General features: G+C 41.4%; 1 protein-coding gene across 1 annotated transcript in view; it reads left to right on the top strand.

The window, feature by feature from the left end:
* Positions 1 to 24,614, top strand: part of LOC125462126 (interleukin-21 receptor-like) — a 62,785-nt gene that overhangs the window by 10,354 nt on the left and 27,817 nt on the right. Inside the window, exons 4-6 of the mRNA XM_048551696.2 lie at positions 12,315 to 12,511; positions 14,390 to 14,541; positions 19,178 to 19,346. Coding sequence (XP_048407653.2) covers positions 12,315 to 12,511; positions 14,390 to 14,541; positions 19,178 to 19,346 — 518 coding nt within the window. The remainder of the gene's footprint in view (positions 1 to 12,314; positions 12,512 to 14,389; positions 14,542 to 19,177; positions 19,347 to 24,614) is intronic.

The raw sequence follows: 24,614 nt of genomic DNA on the forward strand, positions 1-24,614 counted from the left end.
TAAGAGAGGGGCCATCGAGAAGTCAAGGGAAAAACATTATGTATCGAGAGCAAGTTTACTATTCGGGATATCCAGGGGCACAGTAAAGGGAGGGAAACGACTTCTGTTTAACGAGCATTTATTTCAACGCACGAAGCCTGACTGGTAAGGCAGATGAGCTCAGAGCATGTATTGGGTCTGGGGTCTGGGATATTATAGCCATATCAGAAAGATGGCTGAGAGAAGGGCAGGACTGGCAGCTCAATGTTCCAGAATGCTGAAACTACAGGTGTGATAGAAGTACAAGTAAGCGAGGAGGGGGAGCTGCCTTTTTGATAAGGGAGGACATTACAACAGTGCTTAGAGATAATGTTCTTATGAGGTCATGAAATGAGGCCATATGGTTAGAACCCAGAAACAAGAGGGTAAGGTCACTCTGTTGGGACTGTATTATAGACCCCAAATAGCCAACGGGTACTAGAGGAGCTGATGTGTAGAGAGATTGCAGATACTTGGAGGAATAGTAGAGTAGTTTTGGTTGGAGATTTTTATCTCCCCTATATTGACTGGGACACCCAGAGTGTAAAAGGCCCGGAAGGGGTGGGATTTGTCAAATGTGTCTAAAAACGTTTTCTAAATCAATATGTAGAGGGCCCTACTCGGGAAGGTGCAATACTGGACTCCTCTTAGGAAACGAGGTCGGGCAAGTGACTGAAGTGTCAGTCAGAGAGCACTTGGGTCCAGTGACCATAACTCTCTTAGTTTTAACTTAGTTATGAAAAAAATTAGGACAGGTCCACAGGTTAAGGTGCTAAACTGGATCAGAGCCAATTTTGGAGCCATAAGGCAGGATCTAGCAGAGGTCGATTGGATAGGCCTGTTTGAAGGAAAAGGAATGACTGGCAAATGGGAGGCTTTTGAAAATGTGATAGCAAGAGTCCAGGGACAGTAAGTCCCTGTTAAAGTGAAGGGAAAAGCTGGCAGGTTTAGGGATCCCTGGCTGACGAGGGATATTGAGGCCCTGGTCAGGGGAAAGAAGAAGGTATACATTGGGTTTGAGCTACCAGGTTCAAGTGAATCCCAAGATGACTATAAACAGCGTAGGAGCACACTTAAGAGGGAAATCAGGGTATGAGATGGATCTGGCAGATAAGGTTAAAGATAATCCCAAGAGGTTCTATAGCTATTTTAAGAGTAAGAGGTTGGCTAGGGAGAGACTAGACCCCATTAAAAATCAGTATGGCTGACTATGTGTGGAGCCACAAGAGATGACGGAGATTTTTAATGAATATTTCTCCTCAGTGTTTACTGAGGAGAGAATCATGGATGCTAAGGAAATAAGGGAAACAAATGGAGATGTTTCGGACTGCATACATATTACCAGGGAGGAGGTGTTTGCTGCCTTAAAGTGCAGTAAGGTGGATAAATCCCTTGGGCCTGATCAAGTCTATCCTCGGACATTGTGGGAGGCTAGGGAAGAAGTTGCAGAGGCCCTTGCAGAGATTTCTGCTTCATCTTTAGCCACTGGTGAAATTCCAGAAGACTGGAGAGTGGCTAATATTGTTCCATTGTTTAAGAAAGGTAGCAAAGAGAAGCCAGGGAACTATAGGCCAGTGGGCCTGATTTCAGTTGTATGCAAGTTATTGGAGAGGATATTGAGGAACAAGATTAACCAACATTTGGATAGTCAAGTCTGACTAGGGATGCATGCATTTGTGCTTGGCAAGTCATGTCTGACAAATCTTTTAGAGCTTTTTGAAGAGGTAACCAAGAGGATAGATGAGGGTAGGGCAATGGATGTTGTCCATATGGACTTTAGCAAGGCCTTTGACAAGGTTCTGCATGGCATGAAGGTTAGGGCACATGGGATCCAGGGAGAGCTAGCTAATCGGATTCAAAATTGGCTCAATGGTAAGAAGCAGAGGGTGATGGTTGAAGATTCTCAGACAAGGCCTGTGACGAGTGGTGTGCCACAGGGGTCCATGCTGGGACCTTTGTTATTTACATAAATGATCTGGATGCGAATGTACAAGGCATGATTAATAAGTTTGTGGATGATACAAAATTAGGAAGTATCATTGATAGCGAAGAAGGTTATCAAAACTTGTGGAGGGATCTTGATCAGATGGGGAAATGGGCTGAGGATTGGCAAATACCATTCAATACAGATAAGTGTGAGGTGTTGCACTTTGGAAAGTCAAACCAAGGTAGGACTTACACAGTAAATGGTAAGGTCCTGAGGAGTGTTGGGGAACACAGGGGCCGAGGAGTACAAGTACATAGTTTCATTGAAAGTGATGTCACAGGTAGACAGGGTAGTGAAAAAGACATTTTGCATCCTGGCCTTGAACTGTCGACGCATTGAGTGTAGGATTTGGGATGTAATATTACAGTTGTATACATTGTTGGTGGAGCCATACTTCAGAGTATTGTTTACAGTTTTGGTCACCCTGTTATAGGAAAGACATAGCTAAACTGGAAAGTGTGCAAAGAAGATTTATGAGGATATTGCCAGGACTAGTAGGCCTGTGTTATTGGGAAAGGTTGGCCAAGAGAGGACTTTATTCCTCGGAACATAGGAGAATGAGGGGTGACCTTATTGAGGTGTATAGAATCGTTAGAGGCATAGATAGGATGAATGCATATCGTCTTTTTCCCAGGGATGGGGAATTGAAAACTAGAGGTTTAAGGTGAATAGGAAAGATTTCAGAAGGACCTGAGGGGCAACTTCTTCACACAAAGAGCGGTACACATGTGGAATGGGCTGCCAGACAAAGTGGTTGAGGCAGGTACAATAGCAATATTTAAAAAACATTTGGATAGGTACATGGATGTGAAGAGTTTAGAGGGATATGGACTTGACGTAGGCAATTGGAATGAGCTGAGTGGGTACCAAGGTCAGCATAAACTGGATTGGGCCATAGGACCTGTTTCCATGCTGTATGACTCTATGAGTCTAAGTGACTAGGAAGGCAAGTGGAATGATCTTGCAAGAGGAATGGAAGATAAACAAGGAATATTTTCATCCTGTTCTATAGCATATAAGTGAGTCCACGTTTGTTTAACAAAGGATATAAATGCTTTTAGAAGCAGTTTAAAGAAGATTTATTCAACTGATGACAGAACTAGGGAACAAAGTGGAAAAATTAGAGGTCTTCTTTTAAGACAGATAAAGAGGAATATTTTCTCTGAGTGTTGTAAGTCTTTGAAACACTTTGCAAGAGTGTTGTAAGTGGGGCCATTGAATAATTTTAAGGCAACAGTAGGTAGATTTTTGGCAAAAAATGGATTCAAAGAGCATTGGGTTAGACAGGAAAATGTAGTTAAAGATTAGTTTGATCTTAAGAAATGGTGGAGCAGGCTTGATGGGGCCAAATATCCTACTCCTGCTTCTAATCCATTTGCCTACATATCAGATTTTAGCAGTTCAGGAGTGAGATACCCAAACTATGCAGAGCAGACTTGGTAAAAGCAGGTCTGAACTTTGTGCATTTCTTTGAAATGTCAGGGTAGATCTTTGGAGAGGGTAATGTATGCCTTTGGACATGGTCCCTGATCAAATGTCGGGGAAGTCAGGTTCTCTCTGGAAAGGTAAACTGCCTTTTGGAATTGTTAGAAGTAGGCACGAAAGTATGTAAAAAATCATTTTCTGTCAAGTTCATTGTAATTATCAACAAACGTGTCAAAATAATCAATAAAAATGTCTGAGAATTGTCAGAAGCTCTGTCAAAGGGAGCTGTCAAGCTTTTAAAAGTAGAAGACATTTGTAAAAGTGAAGAAAGTCTGAAGTGTTATTTTTAATTGCCCGTCTTCTCACTTTGTTAACATAGCCTGAAGGGTTCAGTTATTGAATTAGAACTGCATTACTGATTTCATGACTGTTCATTATCGCTGCGGGTCCCTGCTATTTCACAGTTACATTGTCGTCTATAAGTGCTTATAGACCCTTTGAAGCAGACTGTACATTCCGATGTTTGTTGTTAGTAGGCTTTGTTCATGAAGGAATGCCTGCCTGTGGTGAATAGTGGGAGAATTGCATGGTAGATGGAGAGAGATCATGAATTGTCATAAATCAAAGCAAAATATTCTGGATGTTGGAAATCTGTTTCAAAAAGATTTGGAGAATGCTGGTTAAACTTTCAACATCTATGCAGAGAAACCAAGTTAATATTTCAAGTCTGCTATGAATTCTTAAGATCTGAACCTGCAGACTAACTCTCCACAGATGCTGCCAAACCTGTTGAGGTTCTCCCTGGATTGTCATGGGTTTTGACCAGGCTGACATAAGAGCTACAAAAGGCCACAAGGCACAGGCCATTGATTGCCTTGGAGGATATGAATGATTGTGAGGATGGGTGCTGGAGAATGGGCTGGCTTAGGGTGATAGATGGTTAGTACAGGTGGAATGTGTAGGCACTGATTGACATGGGGAGTGTGTTGGGGTGTGAGTGGTGAGAGCTGGAAGGACTTTTGATGTTTAATTCTTTGTTTTTGAATTTTGGACTTAGCACTGGAGCCTTGAAGCAAGACTTCTGCCTAGCTTCCCTCTGCACCTGACATCTTCCTCATTACATTCATGATTTGTGCCAGACTCCTACTGTAGCCCACCACTTGGACTAAATATTAACATTCAGGCAGACATTTTTAAGGTTTGTGGAGCTCAAAATTCTGTACACTCAAACCCCATGTGAAAATCCAGGCAGCAGTTGGATCAAGATGGGGATAGATGGCTAAATATGAAGACCCATTGACTAATACAAACAGAAAGGAGGAATGAATGAACGTTGAGCAACAGAGTAATTAAGGGACAGAGATGGGTAGTGAGAGGAAGCTAGAGACAACAGATGAGTGTGTGGATGGACACAGGTCAAAAGGACACACAAGCAGTTATCAGCTATACAGAAAGCCTAATTGCAAGACTGAGCTGTCAATATATTTGAAATCGGGCTGACTATTTAGAGATCTGAGCTCCGATATTGTGGTTTCCCCTGCGATGTCAAACTGTGCTTGAAGTACTGCCTTTGCAGAGTTAATGTCTTGTGGTGCAGAGAGCACAGCATAGTCACACTCCGCCCATGCACCTTTCTCCATCTAGTTGATTTTATAAGCCTTACTTAGAGAAGCATTGGTTTTTAAAAAGTTACAGAAACTTACCCTAGTGTAGCATTGTACAAATAAAATGACATCACTAAACATTCCACTGACACGTTTGGGCTTAAAAATACAAAACTGCTTGTGATCTTTTTAAAAGTTCTGTGGTCCTGGGGAATTTCCAGTCTCCTCAGTTCAGTTTTAAAAATGTCTTAGTTCAAACTAATTATATTACTATGAGTTTTTTTTTGACTATTGGGAGTTATTTCATTACTCCAATATTCACACTGTTGAACTTGCAAAAGAAGGTAAGTTTCCCTTTCCATCTTGCTATTGCCATCCCTTCACTTGCTATTTGAATATACCGTCTGCAGATGCTTCCAGCAGAATTTACTGCAGCTCTGTACCATAAACCATGATTCAGTGGGTAGTACATTTGCCTCAGACTCCAAGAAATTGTAGGGTCAAGTCCCATAAGACTTCAGTCTATAAAGTCACCACTGTCCTTCCAAACCATAGGGCTGCTGTCTCTTGAGAGAGAATGACTGGTGGTGGTTTAACCTGAGGATCATCACAGCTCAAGGAAGGGGAGAGGTTGAGAAGCAGAGTTCTCTATGTTAACCTTAGCCAGTTTGTGGATTGAGCCCGCTATGGTATTCATTTACAGTGTGGAAACAGGCCCTTCAGCCCAACAAGTCCACACCGACCCTTGGAGCATCCCACCTAGACCCATTCTCCTAAAACCCACCTAAGCTACACATCCCTGAACACTACGGGCAATTTAGCATGGCCAATCCACCTAGTCTGCACATCTTTGGACTGTGAGAGGAAGCTGGAGTACCCGGAGGAAATCCACGCAGACACGAGGAGAATGTGCAAACTCCACACAGACAGTCGCCCGAGGATGGAATTGAGCCGGGGTCCCTGGCGCTGTGAGGCTAACCACTGAGCCACTGTATTACTTTATTCCACATTGCAAACCAGCCATCCAGCTGACCAAGCTAACCGACACTTGAGCCCATAATTCAGGCAGTAGTCAGGCAGTCATGTACTATTTAAAGCACCCCTGTTTGGATAAGTCAGATCAGCTGTCTGCCGTGGCAGAGAAGTTGACCATTACACCATATAAACAAAACAGCATGGGTGGTTCACTGCTAGCAGTCCTACGTGTGAATCAGAAGGCCCTGGATTGAAGTTCAGGAGCAGAATATCGTAGTCCGTGCTGCTAGTTGAACAGTTGAGCAATCCATAAGCTCTGTAGACGTGCATCCTGCTACTTAATCCCACTTGGCAACAACTTCACAGCCCCAAACTTTCAGTTACTGGAAGGAAGTCAGAGACAGATGGGGGTAAGAAACGGCAGGTTAGCCTGTTCAGTGCATTAGGTAGAAAGAGGTAGATCCCATTTCCCAGTTCTGACTCCCTACTGTCTGCCCCATGGTGACTCTTTCCAACTTGGACCCCAAGCCACTTCTCTCATCCAGTGTCTCCCCTCTCTTCCTGGCCCTGCTGAGTGACTCCCAAAAATACCTAATAACATTTTGTTATTCATTCATGGGATAAGGGTATCACTGGCTAGGCCAGCATTTATTGCCCATCCCTAGTCACCCACATCACAGTAGGTGTGGAGTTGCATGTAGGCCAGACCAGGTAAGGATGGCAGTTTCCTTCCCTAAATGACATGGGTCAACCAGTAGGGGTTTTCCAACATTTGACAATGGATTCATTGTCACTGTTAGACTTGTAATTCCAGCTTTTTAAAATTTGAATTCAAATTCCACCATGTGCCATGGTCCTGGCTCCCAAGGACATTATATGGGTTGCTGGATTAACAGTCTGGTAATAATATCACTAGACCATTACCTCTAAAAGGTGAATGGGGGGGTGGGGGGGGGGGGAGATTAAAGAGAGGAACTCAGCTGTAGGTATAAAAACAGATTATAAAAGTTACAGTGAATATTTAAAATAAAAGAATTAACAAAGTGAGTGTTGATCCTATAGAAAGTGAGTATATTGGGAATTAAGAATGGAAAATAAGAAGATGGAAGGTGGATTAAACAAGTATTTTGCATCAGTCTTCACTAAACAAGTAACATCCTGAAAATAGCTATAAATCAGGAAATGGAATGGAAATATTGTCACCAGGGAAGTGATACTGAGTAAATGCTTAGAACTATGAGATGACATAGCTCTTGGTCCTGATAGACTTCATCCGAGGTTCTGAAACAAAAAATAAGCTAATGACATAGTTGATGTATTGGTTTTTATTTTCCAAAGCCCCCTTGATTTGGGTTAAGTTCCGTTAGATTGGAAAATTGTGGAAGTAACTCGTTTATCCAAAAAGGAAGAGAGACCAGCAGGAGATGAAAAGACCAGTTAGTTTAACTTCTGTCATAGAGAAGATGATATAAGCTATTATTAAAGGCATTATGTTAAGGTACTTTGAAAAATTCAAGTTAATCAAGCACAGTCTACATGGTATTGTGAAAGATGAATCTGTTCAACGAGTCTTTCAGAGTTCTTCGAGGAAATAACGTGTACCACAGGCAAAGGGAAACCAAAGGATGTACTGCACTTAGATTTCCAGATAGCACTTTAAGGTAAAGTCTCAAAGGTTATTGCAAATTAGAAAGTAGAAGTTCATGGTTCAGAGGGGAACATTCTCATGAATAGAAGATATATTAGCTAACAGAAAATGGCAAGCAAGCAAAAATGGGTAATTTTCTGTTTGGCAAGATAAAATGAATTCAACAAAATATACATGTGCCACAGGGAACAGTGATGTGGCCTCACCTTTTTAGAATTTATATAAATGACTTCAATCAAGGGAGTACAAATATGTTAATAAAATGTGAGGCTGGATGAACACAGCAGGCCAAGCAGCATCTCAGGAGCACAAAAGCTGACGTTTCGGGCCTAGACCCTTCATCAGAGAGGGGGATGGGGAGAGGGAACTGGAATAAATAGGGAGAGAGGGGGAGGCAGACCGAAGATGGAGAGTAAAGAAGATAGGTGGAGAGAATATAGGTGGGGAGGTAGGGAGGGGATAGGTCAGTCCAGGGAAGACGGACAGGTCAAGGAGGTGGGATGAGGTTAGTAGGTAGATGGGGGTGTGGCTTGGGGTGGGAGGAAGGGATGGGTGAGAGGAAGAACCGGTTAGGGAGGCAGAGACAGGCTGGACTGGTTTTGGGATGCAGTGGGTGGGGGGGGGAAGGGCTGGGCTGGTTGTGTGGTGCAGTGGGGGGAGGGGACGAACTGGGCTGGTTTAGGGATGCAGTTGGGGAAGGGGAGATTTTGAAACTGGTGAAGTCCACATTGATACCATTAGGCTGCAGGGTTCCCAGGCAGAAACCATTAGGCTGCAGGGTTAGTACAAATATGTTACTAAGTTTGTTGATGACACAAAGATAGTTAGGATATTGAGTTGTGAAGAGGGCATTAAGGAGAACACAAGGGGCTATGAATAGGTTAAGTAAGTAGGCAAACACCTGGCGCATAGAGTAATATGTTGGAAAATGTGAATTACTCTATTTTGGCAAGAAGAATTTTTCTTTAAAAAGTGCATTTTCTAAATGGTGAGAGATTTCAGAGCTTTGAGATGCAAAGAGTTCTGGGTATTGTATGGCAGTATGTGTTAGTATGTGAATACAGCAAGAAAAAAGAAAACAATAAACAGCAAAGTTAACAGGATGTTATCATTTATTACAAGCGGAACTGTATACAGTATAGGCTATGTTTCAGTTATACACAGCAACGCTGAGACCATATCTTGAGTACTGTATGGGTCTCAATGTTTACGGAATGATGTAAATGCATTGGAATCAATTCAGAAAATAGTTATTTGGTAGCACAGAACTTGAGTATTGCTGAAAAAAGACATTTTGTTGAGGCTTTTCTTCGTGCACAAAATCAGGACAATTTGAAAGAATATGAATTTAAGGGGAAAATATCATTATACTGCATGAGAGAAGACTGCTGTTTGGTTGGCAAATAAACTCTGATTGGTAGATGTATTGCCATCGAGAATGCAACAATTAATGATTGATGTTAACTGCCAGGTTTTGTTTAAAGGTTGAATATGACCGATCATGGTATTCGCATGTGAAACAAATCAGTGAATGGCTGTCACCCATTTCTTGACTTGAAAGAGACAGTGTATATTTGTTCTTTCTGCCTGCGAAGAACAGGTCTCTGTGTATTAATTAATATATCTTCCAATAGACAGAGGTGTACCATACTCTGAGCCTGAATGACAATCCTACATCATTTCTTAGCATGTTTCTTCACGCACACAGGAGTATTCAGCAAATGTCGTCTAACTGGCAGACAATATGTTGCAAATTTTGCAATTGTGTACTAGTTAGATATGGTCAATATCTTACTTGTTGCAAACAGTGCAAGGAATATTCTGTTTCTCATATGATTCGCCAGCCACCTAAGCTCCTACCCATTGTATATTTCAAATATGTAGATGATACATTTGTAATATTTGAAATCACAGCTGTATGTAAGAATTCCCTTTCATGTCTGAATGGCTCCAACATGTCCTCAAATTCATGTTTGAAATGGTGCAGTCAAGTGAGTTCCCTTTTCTCAATGTCCTAGTTGAGGAATTGGCCAGGTGGTTCTCTGCCATGACAGACTGCAAACCTTCTTTCCATAGTCAGCATACGTTTGGGATTCCTAAGATTCCATGTGCTGAGAGTTTGGCCTTTTTAGCAGTCTCAAAAAGGGCATGAGCTTGATGCTGAAACAGAGTGCCTGAATACCATCCTGTGCAATAACAGGAAGTCTGAGCAGATCACTTCTCGTTGTACATTGTGCAAACTCATGAAAAACGCTAAGACAGTCCCTCACAGTCTTGGAAAATGCCTAGTCTACCTTAGATTATTCTAGCAGAGAAAAGTTCCTCAAATGTTTGAGCAACAGATGTTTCAGGCTGCTACTACACAGTAGCAACATGAATGATGTTTGGTATTAACAGAATGCTGCCATCAAGCCAAACAGGCATTCTCACTATCACACATGTGAGTAATGTGGCATATAAATTTCAGTGCCAATGCGATGCCAAGTATGTAGACTGTACATCCCAAAGACTGGTGGATTGTATCAAACAGAACATCCCTTAGACTCTTTGCAACAAATAAGGTACCCAACTAGTTCACTCGCAAAATATGTAACGTATTTTTCAACCTTAGAAATGATTCTGAAATTGGATAACATTTCCTGGATAATCCTGAGCGCACAAAGAATTACACCAACAACAAATTTAGGATTCGCAGGATCGTGGTGTGGTGCACTTGCCTGTACTGGAAGCCACATTTATTATTAACAGAAATTTGTTCCTTGCAGTCAAAGAATAGGTACATACACACTGTGCCTGTTTCACCTCAGCAAAATAAATGACATTTGCTGGTTCCTTTCTCAGAACAATGCACTGATCAATCAGAGTCAACCTGCCTGGTTTAAAATTTCAACATAGTCTTCAAAAACCAGAAATATCAGTAATTGTGGCATTTGCCATGGCAACCAATCAGAGTTTGCTGGTTCACATGTCAGCACTTTCTCCCTTGCAGTATAAATATTGTTTTTCCATTTAATTGGTATTCTTGCAAATTATCCTGATGAATGTCAGATAAAAAGCTTCAATAAAGCGTCTTTTTTCAGTAACACTCAGTTCAGAAAGGTGTATGAGCCTAAGGAATGGGTAGGTTGTGTTAAGAGGAAAGGTTGGACAGCCTAGATTGTATTAACCAGAGTTCACAGGGGAAGAGGTGACTTGGTTGAAAGATATAAAATCTGCAGGGACTTGGCAGGATGAATGTGGAAATGATTCCTCTCATGGGCAAATCTGGAACAAGGCATCACTTTTTATAAATAAGTGGTTACCCATTTAAGAAAGGGTCAGGGACATGGAGGGTTGTGTGTCTGTCATCCTGAAAAGGTGGTGGAAGCAGAGTATTTGAGAATTTTTTAAGGAAGACGCAGATTCTTCATAAGCAAGGAAATGAAAGGATATCAGAAGTAGGTAGAAATGTAGAGTAATCGTACCATCCATGATCTCTTTGAAAGATGTACAATGTTGAGTTGAGGCACTAAGTGGCCTATTCTTGTTCTTAATTTGTCATTTCAATTGCATTACTTGTGTTCATTGGTGAGTAATGCAAATTAAGTCGCAAGGATTCAATTTACTTGCAGATATTATGCAAATTTAATTCACAGCTAAGACTACAACTAGCAGGTACAGATAATTATGTATCTTCATGCCGTCCAGCTTATTTCTGCTGTACTGCATTAGGTTATGTGGTTTTATTTGGTCCACAGCTGACTCCCAACTCTTAAAGCAGCCTGCACCTGGGCTCCAGGCACTTTGTTCTGTAGGGTTTGTTACAATCCAAGTTTCCTTTGGCATGGACTAGAGAGCTATTGACCAGCGAGACTCCCTCCTGAGATCAGGGCAGATGGGGACTCCACATCCAGCTGACTCATGCTGCACAGAAGTTTAATTGGCTGCAAGGCAGCTGTCCACTCGTGTGGTCAGCTCCCCAGTTACCTTTCCAATGGCAGGAAGGAGATCCCTGCTTTTGGAAAAATTCGGTACTAGGTCTTACTGGATACAGAAGTACAATTTACAGAGCTCAAAGCAAGTTCATAATCAACCTGCACAATTCTTCTAATGCTCTATTCTTTAAGACAGAACAAAAGTGATTATTTAAGAAAAAAAACAAATGCACTATTGGTTCTGGAGAAACCTCCGAGTTACTTTGTCAATATTTGTTCCTCAAATATTATCACAAAGATGATCAGATTGCCACTGTTTGTGGGATCTTGCTGTGCATACTTTTATTCTGTGATACTGTGCATGTCATGATTGATATTTGTAATACTTGATTGTGATATAGCACTTTGGTCATGAAAGATACTATTAAAGTAAAGTTCTTGTCTTCACTGGTCATTCATCATGCATGTGTTTAGACAGCCAATGTTGTCGGAGGTGACCTTGTCATAAATGAGATTGCCTTCTGACTAAGCTCACGTTCTTTCCATCAGGGAACATCCTGAGGGATCGTTTTCAGGTTCTGGAGTACACAGTCCCAGAACCAAAGCATTCCGTTTTTGAGATTCCAACTGACTTGAATTGTACCCAAAACTCGCTCATCTGCAGGCCTAAGTCACATGCTCATTGTAACTTTCCAAAACCACACAATAAACCATGTATTATTTCTTACCATTTTCTACTCTAGGGAGGATGTGGAGATTTCCTGTAATCTAGACCTGATGTCCTGTTCTGATGGGGATAAGAGTCTCACTGAGTACAAGTGTAAACTTTATCAAGAAGAGGGAATCACAATTGAAAATTACACCATCAGCATCAAAGCAAGATGCAGAGGAATCGAAAAGTGCATTGAAACATGTCCTTACTTTGATACAACGCAAAACAGTAAGTGTGAATCACAACTGTGTGATTTGGTCATCGCAAGAATCAAAATCTGAAGGAACAATGTTGCTGTTGGGGAATAATAAATTCTTCACAATTAGTCAGCTCTATCTATCTTATTGCACAAGTTAGAGCCAGATTACAGTAAAGTCATGCTTAATGTTGACTCGCTTAATATAGTTTTGTTTTAAGATATCAATGTAACACTGCAGTTTCACTTTAATGATTTTTGATCACAGTCTTGCTCCTCTGCATTATTTTTCCCCTTGTGCTTCCACACTTGCCCTCAATCCTTATTCTACCCAGTGCTGCCCTGGCTCCAGGTGACATTACCTTTCGGTCTTGCTTCCCTTCTTGGCTTTGCCTTACACCCTTACACTCTGGTCTTGCCTCCCTCCTACCCAAAGACTTTTTCATCCTCCCAGCAAGGATTGCTTCCCATCTTTACTCGCCAGTGTTGCTCTGTTTCAACCTTGCCTTCCCTTGCCTCCAACTGCAGCCTTGCCCGCCCCCTGTTCTTGCTTTAAACCCTCGTGTCTCCTCTTCTTCTGGTGGCTGGCCTGACCCAGTCTTGATATTCGCAGAAATCCTGGTTCCATCTGTTGGCAGAAGTTAGTTAGTGCAGGTAGTCCTCGATTTATCAATACTGGAGCAACCTCTCATCTCAGAACGAGCCTGGCCAATCTGAAAGTACTATGTGCAGTGTGTATCTTTATTTTTATATTGCAATTATTTTATATATATATGATGTATTTTGCATGTTATTTCAGCTAGGAACACAGATTGCTGTATACATATGCATTGGATGGTAGCTGAAGTGGGTAACCTCACAAACTCTAAAAAGGTTGTGTGCGTAGTATTATATTTTTGGCAGTTACAGACTGTGTGGGCTGAAGGGCCTCTTCTGCACTGTATCATTGTATGATTTTTGTTCCTTATTTATATGTTTATAACTTGTGCATTGCTTTTCAGACAACAAATGTTCTTACTCTGAATTCAGCATTGGTTTTTTATAGGTATAAAGTTAAATTTGTCTTACCAGACAATTGGGCTGTTCCATCATTACACAGGGTTGACTACAGGTGGTTTAACCTGAGGGTCACAACCCCTCAGGTGAGGAAAGAGATTGAGAAGGCGAATCCTTCATTGTAACCTCAGCTGGTCCAGAATTGAATCCATGCTGTTGGCACCACTCTGCATCTCAAATCAGCTGTCTAGCCAGCTGAGCTAACCATTACCAATTTTTATAGGAACCTATGTTTCACTTAGAGTCATGATTTTCAGAAACTTCCTTTCAATGTGGACTTACTCTAAAGCTGTTGAATGTACTTTCTTATTAAACAGTTAAGAAGGTCCAGCACTTGTACATGCATATAGAAATGAATTATTTTAATTCAATAACTGTTGTTTTCTTTGAATGAAGAGTAAATTGAAATAAGTTTCAGTCAAACAGAACTAGGCCCAGCTTATCAGGAATATAATTGCCCAAGTACAGACCTTGTCTTTCCCTGATGATCACATCTCATCACACTAATACCATTTTCACTCTCCTCCCAGATCATCCTCCCTCTTTCAAACCTACTGCATCTTCATGCCATTTCTTTCCACTTCAAGTTTTACTCTGGAAACTAATTCTATAACCCTGTTACACTTTGGGTAGAAATATTACTATGATTTTCCTTCTTCATTATTCATTTAACGGCCAGGATTTTGCATCAACCTTGTCAATTCACCTGACTACATAGAGCCTTCACAAAATCTCAGTTACAGTTACAGTGTCTGCTCCACAATCCTGACCCAGTAAGAATGTTCTGAACTGTAAGTAATGTTCATTTTGTACTTCATAATTCAAACTTGTCAAACAAATTTTTGTTGCTACAGTAAAACCTCTTCCGCCATTCAATCTGAATGTCTCGTATATCTCTCCGTGTGAATCATACAACTTCACCTGGCAAATAGCTTATGATGAGACCGATTACTTAGATGATTTTGAATACGAATTGAGATACAAAAGGAAAGAAGATAGCTGGGAGGTAAGAAAATGGCTTATCCTTCTCTGACTGTATTATGTTTCCCACTGTACCCATTCTGCACTTTTTGCGCATTATTGTCTTCTGCTTCTGTATTGAAAACACCCACTGGGGTTGCAGAGACACTGGCTCCAGTGGCATATGGGTTCAAGGGGCACTGATTATCACGAGATCATAGCAGCATCTGTGGAGAGAAGGCAGAGCTAACATGCCAAGAAGCTGTACCTAGGCACTTTTGTACCTAAGATGGTGCTGTAAATGGTGACTTGTAAACTTCTCACTGTACTCATTGAGAACATGTGACAATAAAGCTAAAAACAAAAGTCCACTGACCCTTCAAATCTACTTTGAGAGTGGTGAAGTACTTTTCGAGGTTGTTGAAAGTAGATGTAAATATATGTAAAATGCCTTTAAATCTCATTGAAACTGCCAAACTGTCTAGTCATTTAAATCTCTTGGCCTTTAAATTTTATAAAAACTGCAGTCTTAGAAAAACAGTGCTTTAGCTATTTCATTCATCAACTTAATGAGCCTGAGGACAACTATTGAGCAGTCTGCAATAAGCATTATTTAATACCAGCATACCTCTGAGGTCTGCCCATGGCGGGTGAATTGGCATGGAAGAGCAATGAGTGATAGCATTTTGGCTGGCACGAGATGGCGGTAAGTTGGTAAAGGGACTATTAAATCTATGATGGATGGCGAGAGAGGCATAGATTGAGTTAGGGAATATTATTGACCATGGAGGCTAGAGGAGCCATGAGATAACTTGGAACATACAGAGGGACATAGGGGTAAATGGAGGCCGTGAGGTGGCAGTGTTGGCATTTAAGGGTAATGAGCAATGTGTGGGCGAGTGGCTGAGAGTGTGTAGGAATGAAAGTTGGCAGTATTTTAGTATTATATTTGTGTTTTTGTTAACCAGTGTATAAAGACCCAGACCACCAACATCTGCCTTTCCCCAAAAAAGATGCTTCCACATCCAACAACTCTTGTAGCTGCCTCTGAGCTCTTTCAAGATGTGATGGGCATAACTTCCAAAACCCTTCCTGAATCCAAATATTAAAAAAATCCATGTACTTCTAATTTGAGTTACCTGAGCCAAGAACCTTCATTCAGGCTAGAGTCACCAGACTCTTATTGGGGTACATCACCACACATATTGACTCTGATTAGGCAACAGGTTCTAAAGGCATTGACCATCATTAGGATATAAACACATAAACCTTTCCTCTCAGATAACAAGGTGTAGAGCTAGATGAACACAGCAGGCCAAGAAGCATCAGAGGAGCAGGAAAGCTGACGTTTCATGTCTAGACACGGGTCTAGGCCTGAAATGTCAGCTTTTCTGCTCCTCTGATGCTGCTTGACTTGCTGTGTTCATCCAGCTCTACACCTTGTTATCTCAGATTCTCCAGCATCTGCAGTTCCTACCATCTCTGACTTTTCCTCTCACCTGGGACTAGTTTCACTCACTGGGGTACAGGTTGTACAAATACTGATTTTCACGGGGTACAGTTTCCACAAAATACTGACTTCCACTGAGATACAACTTGACCTCAAACTGACTCTCCCATTTGTATAGAATGCACAGAGACTGAACTTCATGGTAATAATTTTCTTCAGGTACTAATTCTCGTTAGGATACTCATCTCACAGATAGTGAAAGATTCATGGAATAAAAGGAAGGATATAAACTAAAGAGTGAGAGAATGTTAGGACACAGGGCAGTACCAGGCATGCCTCAAATGAAATGCAAACTTGGTGTATCTACAAAAACAGGACTACCTACATGTTAAACTGCAGAAACATCATGCAATAGGCAGAACTAAGCAATCTCACAATGAAAGGATCAGATCAAAGCTCTGCAGTCCTGCCATGTTCAGTTGTAAATAGTGATGCACAATTAAATGATAGAGATTTTACAAACATCCTCAATGATGGAGGACTTCAGCATGTCAGTGCTGAAGGCTGAAGCAATTGCAACCATCTTTGGGTGGTGTATTGCATGGATAATGAATATTTGCCTCTACCCGAGGTCCCCAAAATCTTAACTGCTAGCCTTCAGCCAATTCAGTTCACATGATACCAAGAAGTGGCTGAAAGATATCATTCAGCCTATGGTTCCTGACAACATCCTGACTTTAATGCCGAAGACTTGTTGCTACTCAACCAGCTACACATTTAGCTGAACTGTTCTAATACAGCAGGTATATTCCTGACAAAGAGGAAAAGTGGCCAGGTATACCTGGTTCATAGAAAGGAAGAAAACTTCAGTGTGATTAATTACCATTTCATCGGTCTCTTGATCATCAGTGTATCATCATAGAAGGTATTAATGAAAGTGCTATCAAATAATTATACACTTACATAGTAATGTCCTGCTTTTGGATACTCAGTTTGGATTCTCTCAGGATCACTCAGCTCTGGACCTTATTTACAATCTTGCTCCAAATATGAACAAAATAATTGAATTCCAGTGGTGAAGTGAATGTGGCTTCCCTTTATATCAAAGAAGCATTTGCCTATGTGTAGCATTAAGGAGCCATTGAAGTCAATGAGAATCAAGGCGAAGATGCTCTGCTGGCGGGAGAAACTTAACCAAATGGGACACATTTATACTGTGACTACAGGAGCAAGGAGAAAAGCTATGAAATCTGACATGAATAATTACATCTTGACTCCCCAGAGCTTGTCCACCACCTATAGGCACAAATCTAATGTAATACACCCTATTTTCCTGGATGATCATTCTGATAATGCTCGAGAAGTTTCAGATCATCTTGAACAAAGCAGCCTGCTTGACTGGCATCCAATCCTGAAACATTCACTCTCTCCATCATTGATGTACACTAACAAAAGTATCATTTACAAAATGTACTCTAGCAATTTTCCAAGGCTTCTTCAACAGCATTTTCCAAGCATACCTCCTGGGCAAACAAGGGCAGCAAATACATGGGAACATTATCACCTGCAAGCTCCGCTCCATGGCACACAACATCCTTTCTTGGAATTGTATCATTTCTCCTTCACCATTGCTAGGTCAAAGCCATAGTGTCCTTTCCAAAGAGTGCTGTGGGCGTGCTTCACCAGTTGAACTGCGTGGATTGAAAAATACGACACTCCAATACCATTCCCAAGGGCAGTTAGGGAATAGGAGAAGTTCTGGCTGAGCCAGCAGCTTCCACATTCCATAAACCGATAAAAAACGTGCTTTTTCAAGTCACTGGTACAATTCTAAGAGGTTCAAGCATAATATAAGATAAGCCAGGAAAACACTTCAACACAGGAAATAGGATTCTGAAACAAACCCTAGTGATTAGAACAGACTCCAGGAATTTCACAAGAATAGAATTAGATCGTTGTATGAACTGTATAAGCATTAAAAGGGATAAGAGGACAACAGTGAAGTGTGATTGTATTGGGTGAGATATTAAAGGCTCAGGGCAGTATGTGGGAGAATGGGTTAAAGTCGATGAGATTTTATTATGTATGGAGTGTGTGGGTGATTCATGTGAAATAGATGGAACTCTGCGCTGGAATATTCTATGAACCTACAGTTCTCATGTTTATTCCTCATACAATGTCACCTTGCAGTTCCCTCTGGTGACTGTCTAATGCACTTCCTCATTCTGCTGGATGAACCTCATTTTTCCCAGATTATGAATTTTCTTCTCTATTGAGTGTTGATGAAAAGGCTGAAAAGCATTAATGTATTCCTTTCCCATTTCTGTTGTGTACAAGAGACAACCCATCAACGTTAAAACCAAAAACTGCACTAAGCTAAAGGAAGATTTCCCATTTAGAGAGGGATTGCTGGCTGGATTGGGAGACTCCCAGACAGATTGCTAATTGCTCTTCCTTTCATGGTCAGATGGTAGTTTCTGAGTGGCTTTCCCATGGGTCATGTAGCAAGTGCTGAAAGATAGCAGACTGAGCTCATTTATGTGGCTGCAGTCCTGCTCACTGCCTTGTTTTAATTCTGAACTTAGACTAAGTTATGAGAAGATCTTGATGATTGGTGCCAGTGCAACATTCATTTAGTGCTGTCCCTTTTACAGTGCAGTGCTCTCTCAGTACAGCTCTTTCACTAGTTCATCACTCCATCAGTGCTGTTTCTTCTTCAGTGTAATGCTTCCTCAGCATTGCCCCTTCTACAGTGCAATGTTCCTTCAGTATTTCCTTGTTGCCTGTGCAGTACTGTCATAGTTCTGACCATCTGCCACTGTGATTTACTCAACGATGCCCCTTTTACAGTACTGAAATCCGTTAGAGCTGACCCTTTGTGCGAGTGTAACTGTCCCTCAGTACTGTTACTTCGTTAGTGTAGTGTTTCTTCAATGACTCCGCCTTCTCCCATGCAATCTTCCTCCTAAAGTGTAATAATGGCCTGGCTCAATTTTTGGTGAAATGTAATTTGAAACAGAACCTCTGACTCTCGGATGAGAATGATATCCAGTAAACCCCAGGTTGATGCTGTTCAATGATGAATTTTAAACAGTTGAATGCTAGTACCATGGAGATCAGATCATGAGAGTGAGAGTTTGGTGAGCACAATCGATCTGCTTGAAGCAACTGATTCAGTAGACAGAAGATTATAGTTTCAAAGGGTAATGATATGATTGATCTTCGTTTTCAGCAACAGAAAGTCAAACGTATAAGAAGTAACCAGAGAATTTTCGCATTGGTGGCCTCCGAGTTAGATTCGAGCACAGAACATTCAGCACAGATCCGCAGTCGCCCTGCAGAAAACTCTGGTTACACAGGGACCTGGAGTGACTGGAGCCCCAGAGTGAAATGGAAGACAGGTTAGTGATTCATTCAAAATCATGGGTCGATCAATGGATTTCTTTGTTAAAAGGATCCCAATTCCAAAACTGAGCAGAATCAGAGAACACCAAGTTCTCATGGGCCTGGAGTACATGTTAACAGAATATCAAGGAGAAGGTTTGAGCTGGCAGGTAATGAGAGGACCTATTTGGGGAGGAGCAGACAAGGTAGGAAGGAGAATGCATTGACATGAATAAAAAAGTTGCCCAGGAGAAATAAAACAATAAAACTAGTGAATGAAGGTCCAGTATGTTAATTTCCATGAATTACTAGTTTTCTCTCTAAGAAAAGGTGGATGAGGAGGAAATAGGAGAGAAAGGATGAAGGTTAGGATGAGGATGGGTTCTATTGTGGGTCTCTCACTCTGCTCACCTGTGTCACTAATACTGTAATGTGAAGTTATTTCTGTCATGACTAATAAAATTCTGGAAACTGTTGTATACATCCTGCATGTGCTCTCAAGATATTAACCACCTTCAACTGGGACATGTTAACCTTGTTCTCCTCCCTCCCAAGTTCCCCTCTGCTCTTGAGAGTTGTCAACTGCTTCTGCTTTTCAGTTCCACTGACTCCTCCAGCACCATCTGGCCATTCTAAGTGTTGGCAGTGCATTCTAGGAATGCCGATAAGTGCAGAGGTTACTAAGGCCTCCTCGACTGATAACAGCCTTATACAGGAGTCCTGGTCTACCGTCCATTTCTACCCAGGTGCTGAAATGCCTAAATATTCTGACACAATTTCCAAATCTTCATCCAAGCACGCATCATTCATGTGTAAACCTGAGCAGTGATTGTGTACTTGTTGTTTGGACAGCCGTGATGCCCACCATTGTCCATGATATGCTCCCAGCCCCAAGCCTGCTCAGGTTTATAGATGCCTGAAAAGTGAACAAGGGCTAGGTCAGCAACTCCTTTGTTTTCCTCACTGTTACTCAGCCCAAGTAAGAAAGCATAATAAAAACGGAGAATGCTGGAAATACTCAGCAGGTCTGGCAACATCTGTAGAGAGAAGAACCAAGTTGATCTTTAGGTTGATGCCCTCACATCAGAATTGGGAGTTCTCTGAAATGTAATTGTTACAAGTGATGCATGGAAAGGGAGAAGGGGAGGAAAGGACAAAAGAGAGATCTGTGACAAAGTGGAACGCAAGAGACATCTTCCATCAAGTTTTGCTAAAATATTCCATTTCAATAACGTCCTTTGCAAATCTCTTGAATCCTCACTGATGTAATCACATCTCTCCTGTAGTGTGATGTTCAGAACTTTACACAGTACTCTGAAGTGTACTTGAACTAGGCATCTGTATATTCTTCTTGCTGTTATACTTCAGTATGTTGAAAGTATGTTGATCTTTTTTTGACCTGCCTCTGCATGATCCCCAGCCTTTCAGAATTTCACAGTTATTGCATGTTCCTTCACATTGTTTTTCCTCCTAGGTACATTACATCACCCTGCTCTGGACTGAAATCCATCCACAAGATTTTGCAGTAATAATGAAATCTCAACGTTAGGACATAAAGAGAGTGGATGGCTGCTCATGTGGGAGGAAGGGCTGAAGGACGAAAATAATGTATTGCAGCAGCAAGTGGGAGCTCCTGGATGCCAGTTTTATCCAGGACAAACTTGTCTGCTGTTAGTTTGAGCAGCATTAGTCTGTAGTTATTGAGCTGGAAGTTGAACTGCAGACACTGTGATGCTTCAGGGACTGAAAACATTTCCTTGATCCAATCTTGGACCAAGTCTTCTGATTTGACTGGGGTTCAGGTAAGAAAAGTGTGACTGTGAGCAAAGCATGTGAGGGTATCCAGAGGCAGGAGTGCAGGAGCCAGTCTGTGCAATTATCAACAGGTTCTTTCAGCTTGTCTGTATGACAGTGAGGTCTACAAGGTGGATGAGCTAACTACCCATGGCACCATGGTACACAAAACCGTTCCAGTGGAAGGAGTTAGAAAGGAATGTAGTAGTTATAAGGGACAGTAAAGTCAAAGGGATTGACACCTCTCTATGCAGCAAAGAGCATGGCCCCGCATAGCTGTGTTGTCTGCCTGGTACCAGGATTCAGGGCTGAGAGAAGTTTGCATTGGGAGGAGAAGAATCCAGTTGTACTGGCCTATGTAGGTACCAATGGCATGGATAGGACAAAGAAGGAGGACAAAGAAGGAACATGCAGTAACTGTGAAATTCTGAAAGGCTGGGGATCATGCAGAGGCAGGTCAAAAAAAATCAACATACTTTCCTTTACTGACTGAAGCGTAACATAGTCAGTGTGATGAGCTAGGCACCAAATTAAAAAGCAGAACCTCAAATGGCATAATCTTGGATTATTACTTGAGGTAAAGGCAAGCTGATGCCGGCAAATCAAATTAGAGAGAAAAAAAAACAAAAGAACTGTGGATGCTAGAATTCAGAAACAAAAACAGAAATAACTCAGAAATATGGAATAACTCAGCTGGTCTGGTAACATCTGTGCAGAGGAAGCAGAGTTAATATTTCAGGTCCAATGAACCTTCTTCAGAACCAATGGTAGCTAGGAAAAGGGTGGTATTTATCAAACAAAACCATCCTTTTTCCAGCTACCATCAGTTCTTAAGAAGGGTCACTGGACTCTGTTTCTTCTCCACGGATGCTACTAGACCTGCGGAAGTTTTCCAGAAATTTCTATTTTTGTTACAGAGACAACCATGTGACTGAGAGACTGGTATGAGGGAAGTGACTTCCAGTTGATGTGGTACTGGGAGTTTAGGATTTGTGCCATTGGGACACTCTCCACTTGAACTGTGCTGGGGCTGGGATTCTTGCTAGCTGTGTAAATAGGGAAATTGAGCAGCATTTAAACTAAGCAGTTGGGATAAAGAATCAAATTTGGCAAGAGTAAAGGATTTTGGTAAATCAAGCAGTAACTACAAGCCAGAAGAGGAAGTATGAATGTGGAAAAGGATAAATAAACTGTGACAAGAAAGGATAGGGAATACAAATCCAAGAGCAAATCAATCGATAAAGCTGGAGGTTACAACATAATGAAACCAACAACTCTGTACCTGTACGTGCATAGCACTCAAAAGAAACTGATAAATGAAAGTGAAACAGAAATTAGCAAGTGGAATCTGGTAGCCATAATAGAAACATGGCTGCAGGATGCCATAGATTTGTTCCTCAATATTAAAGGGTATAGGACCTTTAAGAAGAACAAGCAGCTATGTAAATGTGGAAAGGTGGCTCTGTTTGTTAATTATGCACAATAGCACAATAGAGAGAAATGACCCAAGTTCAGAAAACCATGATGTGAAAATAATTTGGGTAGAGATAAGACATGACAAGGGCAGAGTCACTTGCTGGAATGGTGTACACGCCCCTGAAGATAACCACATGCCAGTGTGGAGCCTAAAGGAAGAAACTGTGGTAGCTTGTCAAAAAGCAAAGCAATGATGATGACAGATTTTAAACTACATCTAGAATGGAAAATTTATATGGGAGAAGCCGCCTACAAAGAGGAATTCATAGAATATTTTTGTAATAATTTCTTAGAACAGCACGCCTGGAGACAACCAGAAACAAGCTATTTCTAGACCTGATATTATGCAATGAGATGGGACTAATTAATGATCTTATAGTAGAGATGTCCCATGTAGCCATGACCATTGCATGACAGCATTTTATATTTAGTTTGAGGGAAGCACGTGGGTCCAGTATAATTTTTTAAAACTTAAATAACGCAATTATAAGGGAATTAAAGCAGAGCTGGTTAAAATGAATTGGCAAATTAGGATTAAGAACAGATCAATAGATATGCAGTGGCAGATATTTGGCAGACTTTATAAAGCTCTAGTTAGGCCCCATTTAGAATACTGTGTCCAATTTTGGGTCCCACACCTCAGGAAGGACGTACTGGCACTGGAGCATGTCCAGCGAAGATTCACATGGATGATCCCTGGAATGGTAGGTTTAACATACGATGAACGGCTAAGGATCCTGGGATTGTATTCATTAGAGTTTAGAAGGGTGAGGGGAGATCTAATAGAAACTTACAAGATAATGTATGGCTTAGAAAGGGTGGACGCTGGGAAGTTGTTTCCATTAGGCGGGGAGACTAGGATCCGTGGGCACAGTCTTAGAATTAGAGGGGGTAAATTTAAAACGGAAATGAGGAGACATTTCTTCAGTCAGAGAGTGGTGGGCTTGTGGAATTCGATACCACAGAGTGCAGTGGAGGCCGGGACGTTAGATGCCTTCAAGGCAGAGATCAATAAATTCTTGATCTCACAAGGAATCAAGGGCTACGGGGAGAGTGCATGGAAGTGGAGTTGAAATGCCCATCAGCCATGATTTAAATGGCGGAGTGGACTCGATGGGCTGAATGGCCTTACTTCTACTCCTATGTCTTATTGTCTTATGGTCTTATATTTGAGTAGATGGACTGCAGCAGTTAAAGAATGCAGCTCACCACCACTTCTTGAATTATTATTGTCACATGTACCTAAATACAGTGAAAAATATTGTTTTGTGTGCAGTACAGGCAGTCAAACCATACAAAGTGTGTTAGGGTAATAGAACTGAGCAAGGAATGCACAGTTATAGCTGCAGAGAAGGTGCACAGAGACCAAGATCAATGTTAAACTTAAAATTTGAGAGATCCATTCTGAAGTCTTATGCAGCGGGGCAGAAGCTATTATTGAATCTATTCATGCATGTATACAAACTTTTACATCTTTTAGCCAGTTGAAATGTGTACCAGGATGGGAGGGGTCTTTGATTACATTGGTTGCTTTCTCGATGCAGCGGGAAATATAAATGAAGTCAATGGACGGAAGAGATAACAAGGTGTAGAGCTGGATGACCCGAAACGTCAGCTTCCCTGCTCCTCTGATGCTGCCTGGCCTGCCGTGTTCATCCAGCTCTACACGTCGTTATTTGAGACTCTAGCATCAGCAGTTCCTACTGTCTCTCAATGGATGGAAGACTGGTTTGCGTGATGGACTGGGCTGTGTTCAGAACTTTCTGTAGTTTCTTGCGATCTTGGAAAGACCAGTTGCCAAAACGCGCTTTAATGCATCTAGATAGGATGCTTTCTGTGGTACATTTATAAAATGGTAACGGTAGGGATGGGCAATAAATGCTGGCCAGCCAACAATGCCCATGTCCCATGAATGAATAAAAGAAATCAGCATATCCTTTTGCTGTGCACTATCATTTATTCTGTCATTCAGTCATTCCTGTCTTCCAGCTTTATCACACTTTGTTCCCATCTCC

This window comes from Stegostoma tigrinum, chromosome 23 (genome assembly GCF_030684315.1).
Source record: "Stegostoma tigrinum isolate sSteTig4 chromosome 23, sSteTig4.hap1, whole genome shotgun sequence".
Taxonomy (NCBI): Eukaryota; Metazoa; Chordata; class Chondrichthyes; order Orectolobiformes; family Stegostomatidae; genus Stegostoma; species Stegostoma tigrinum.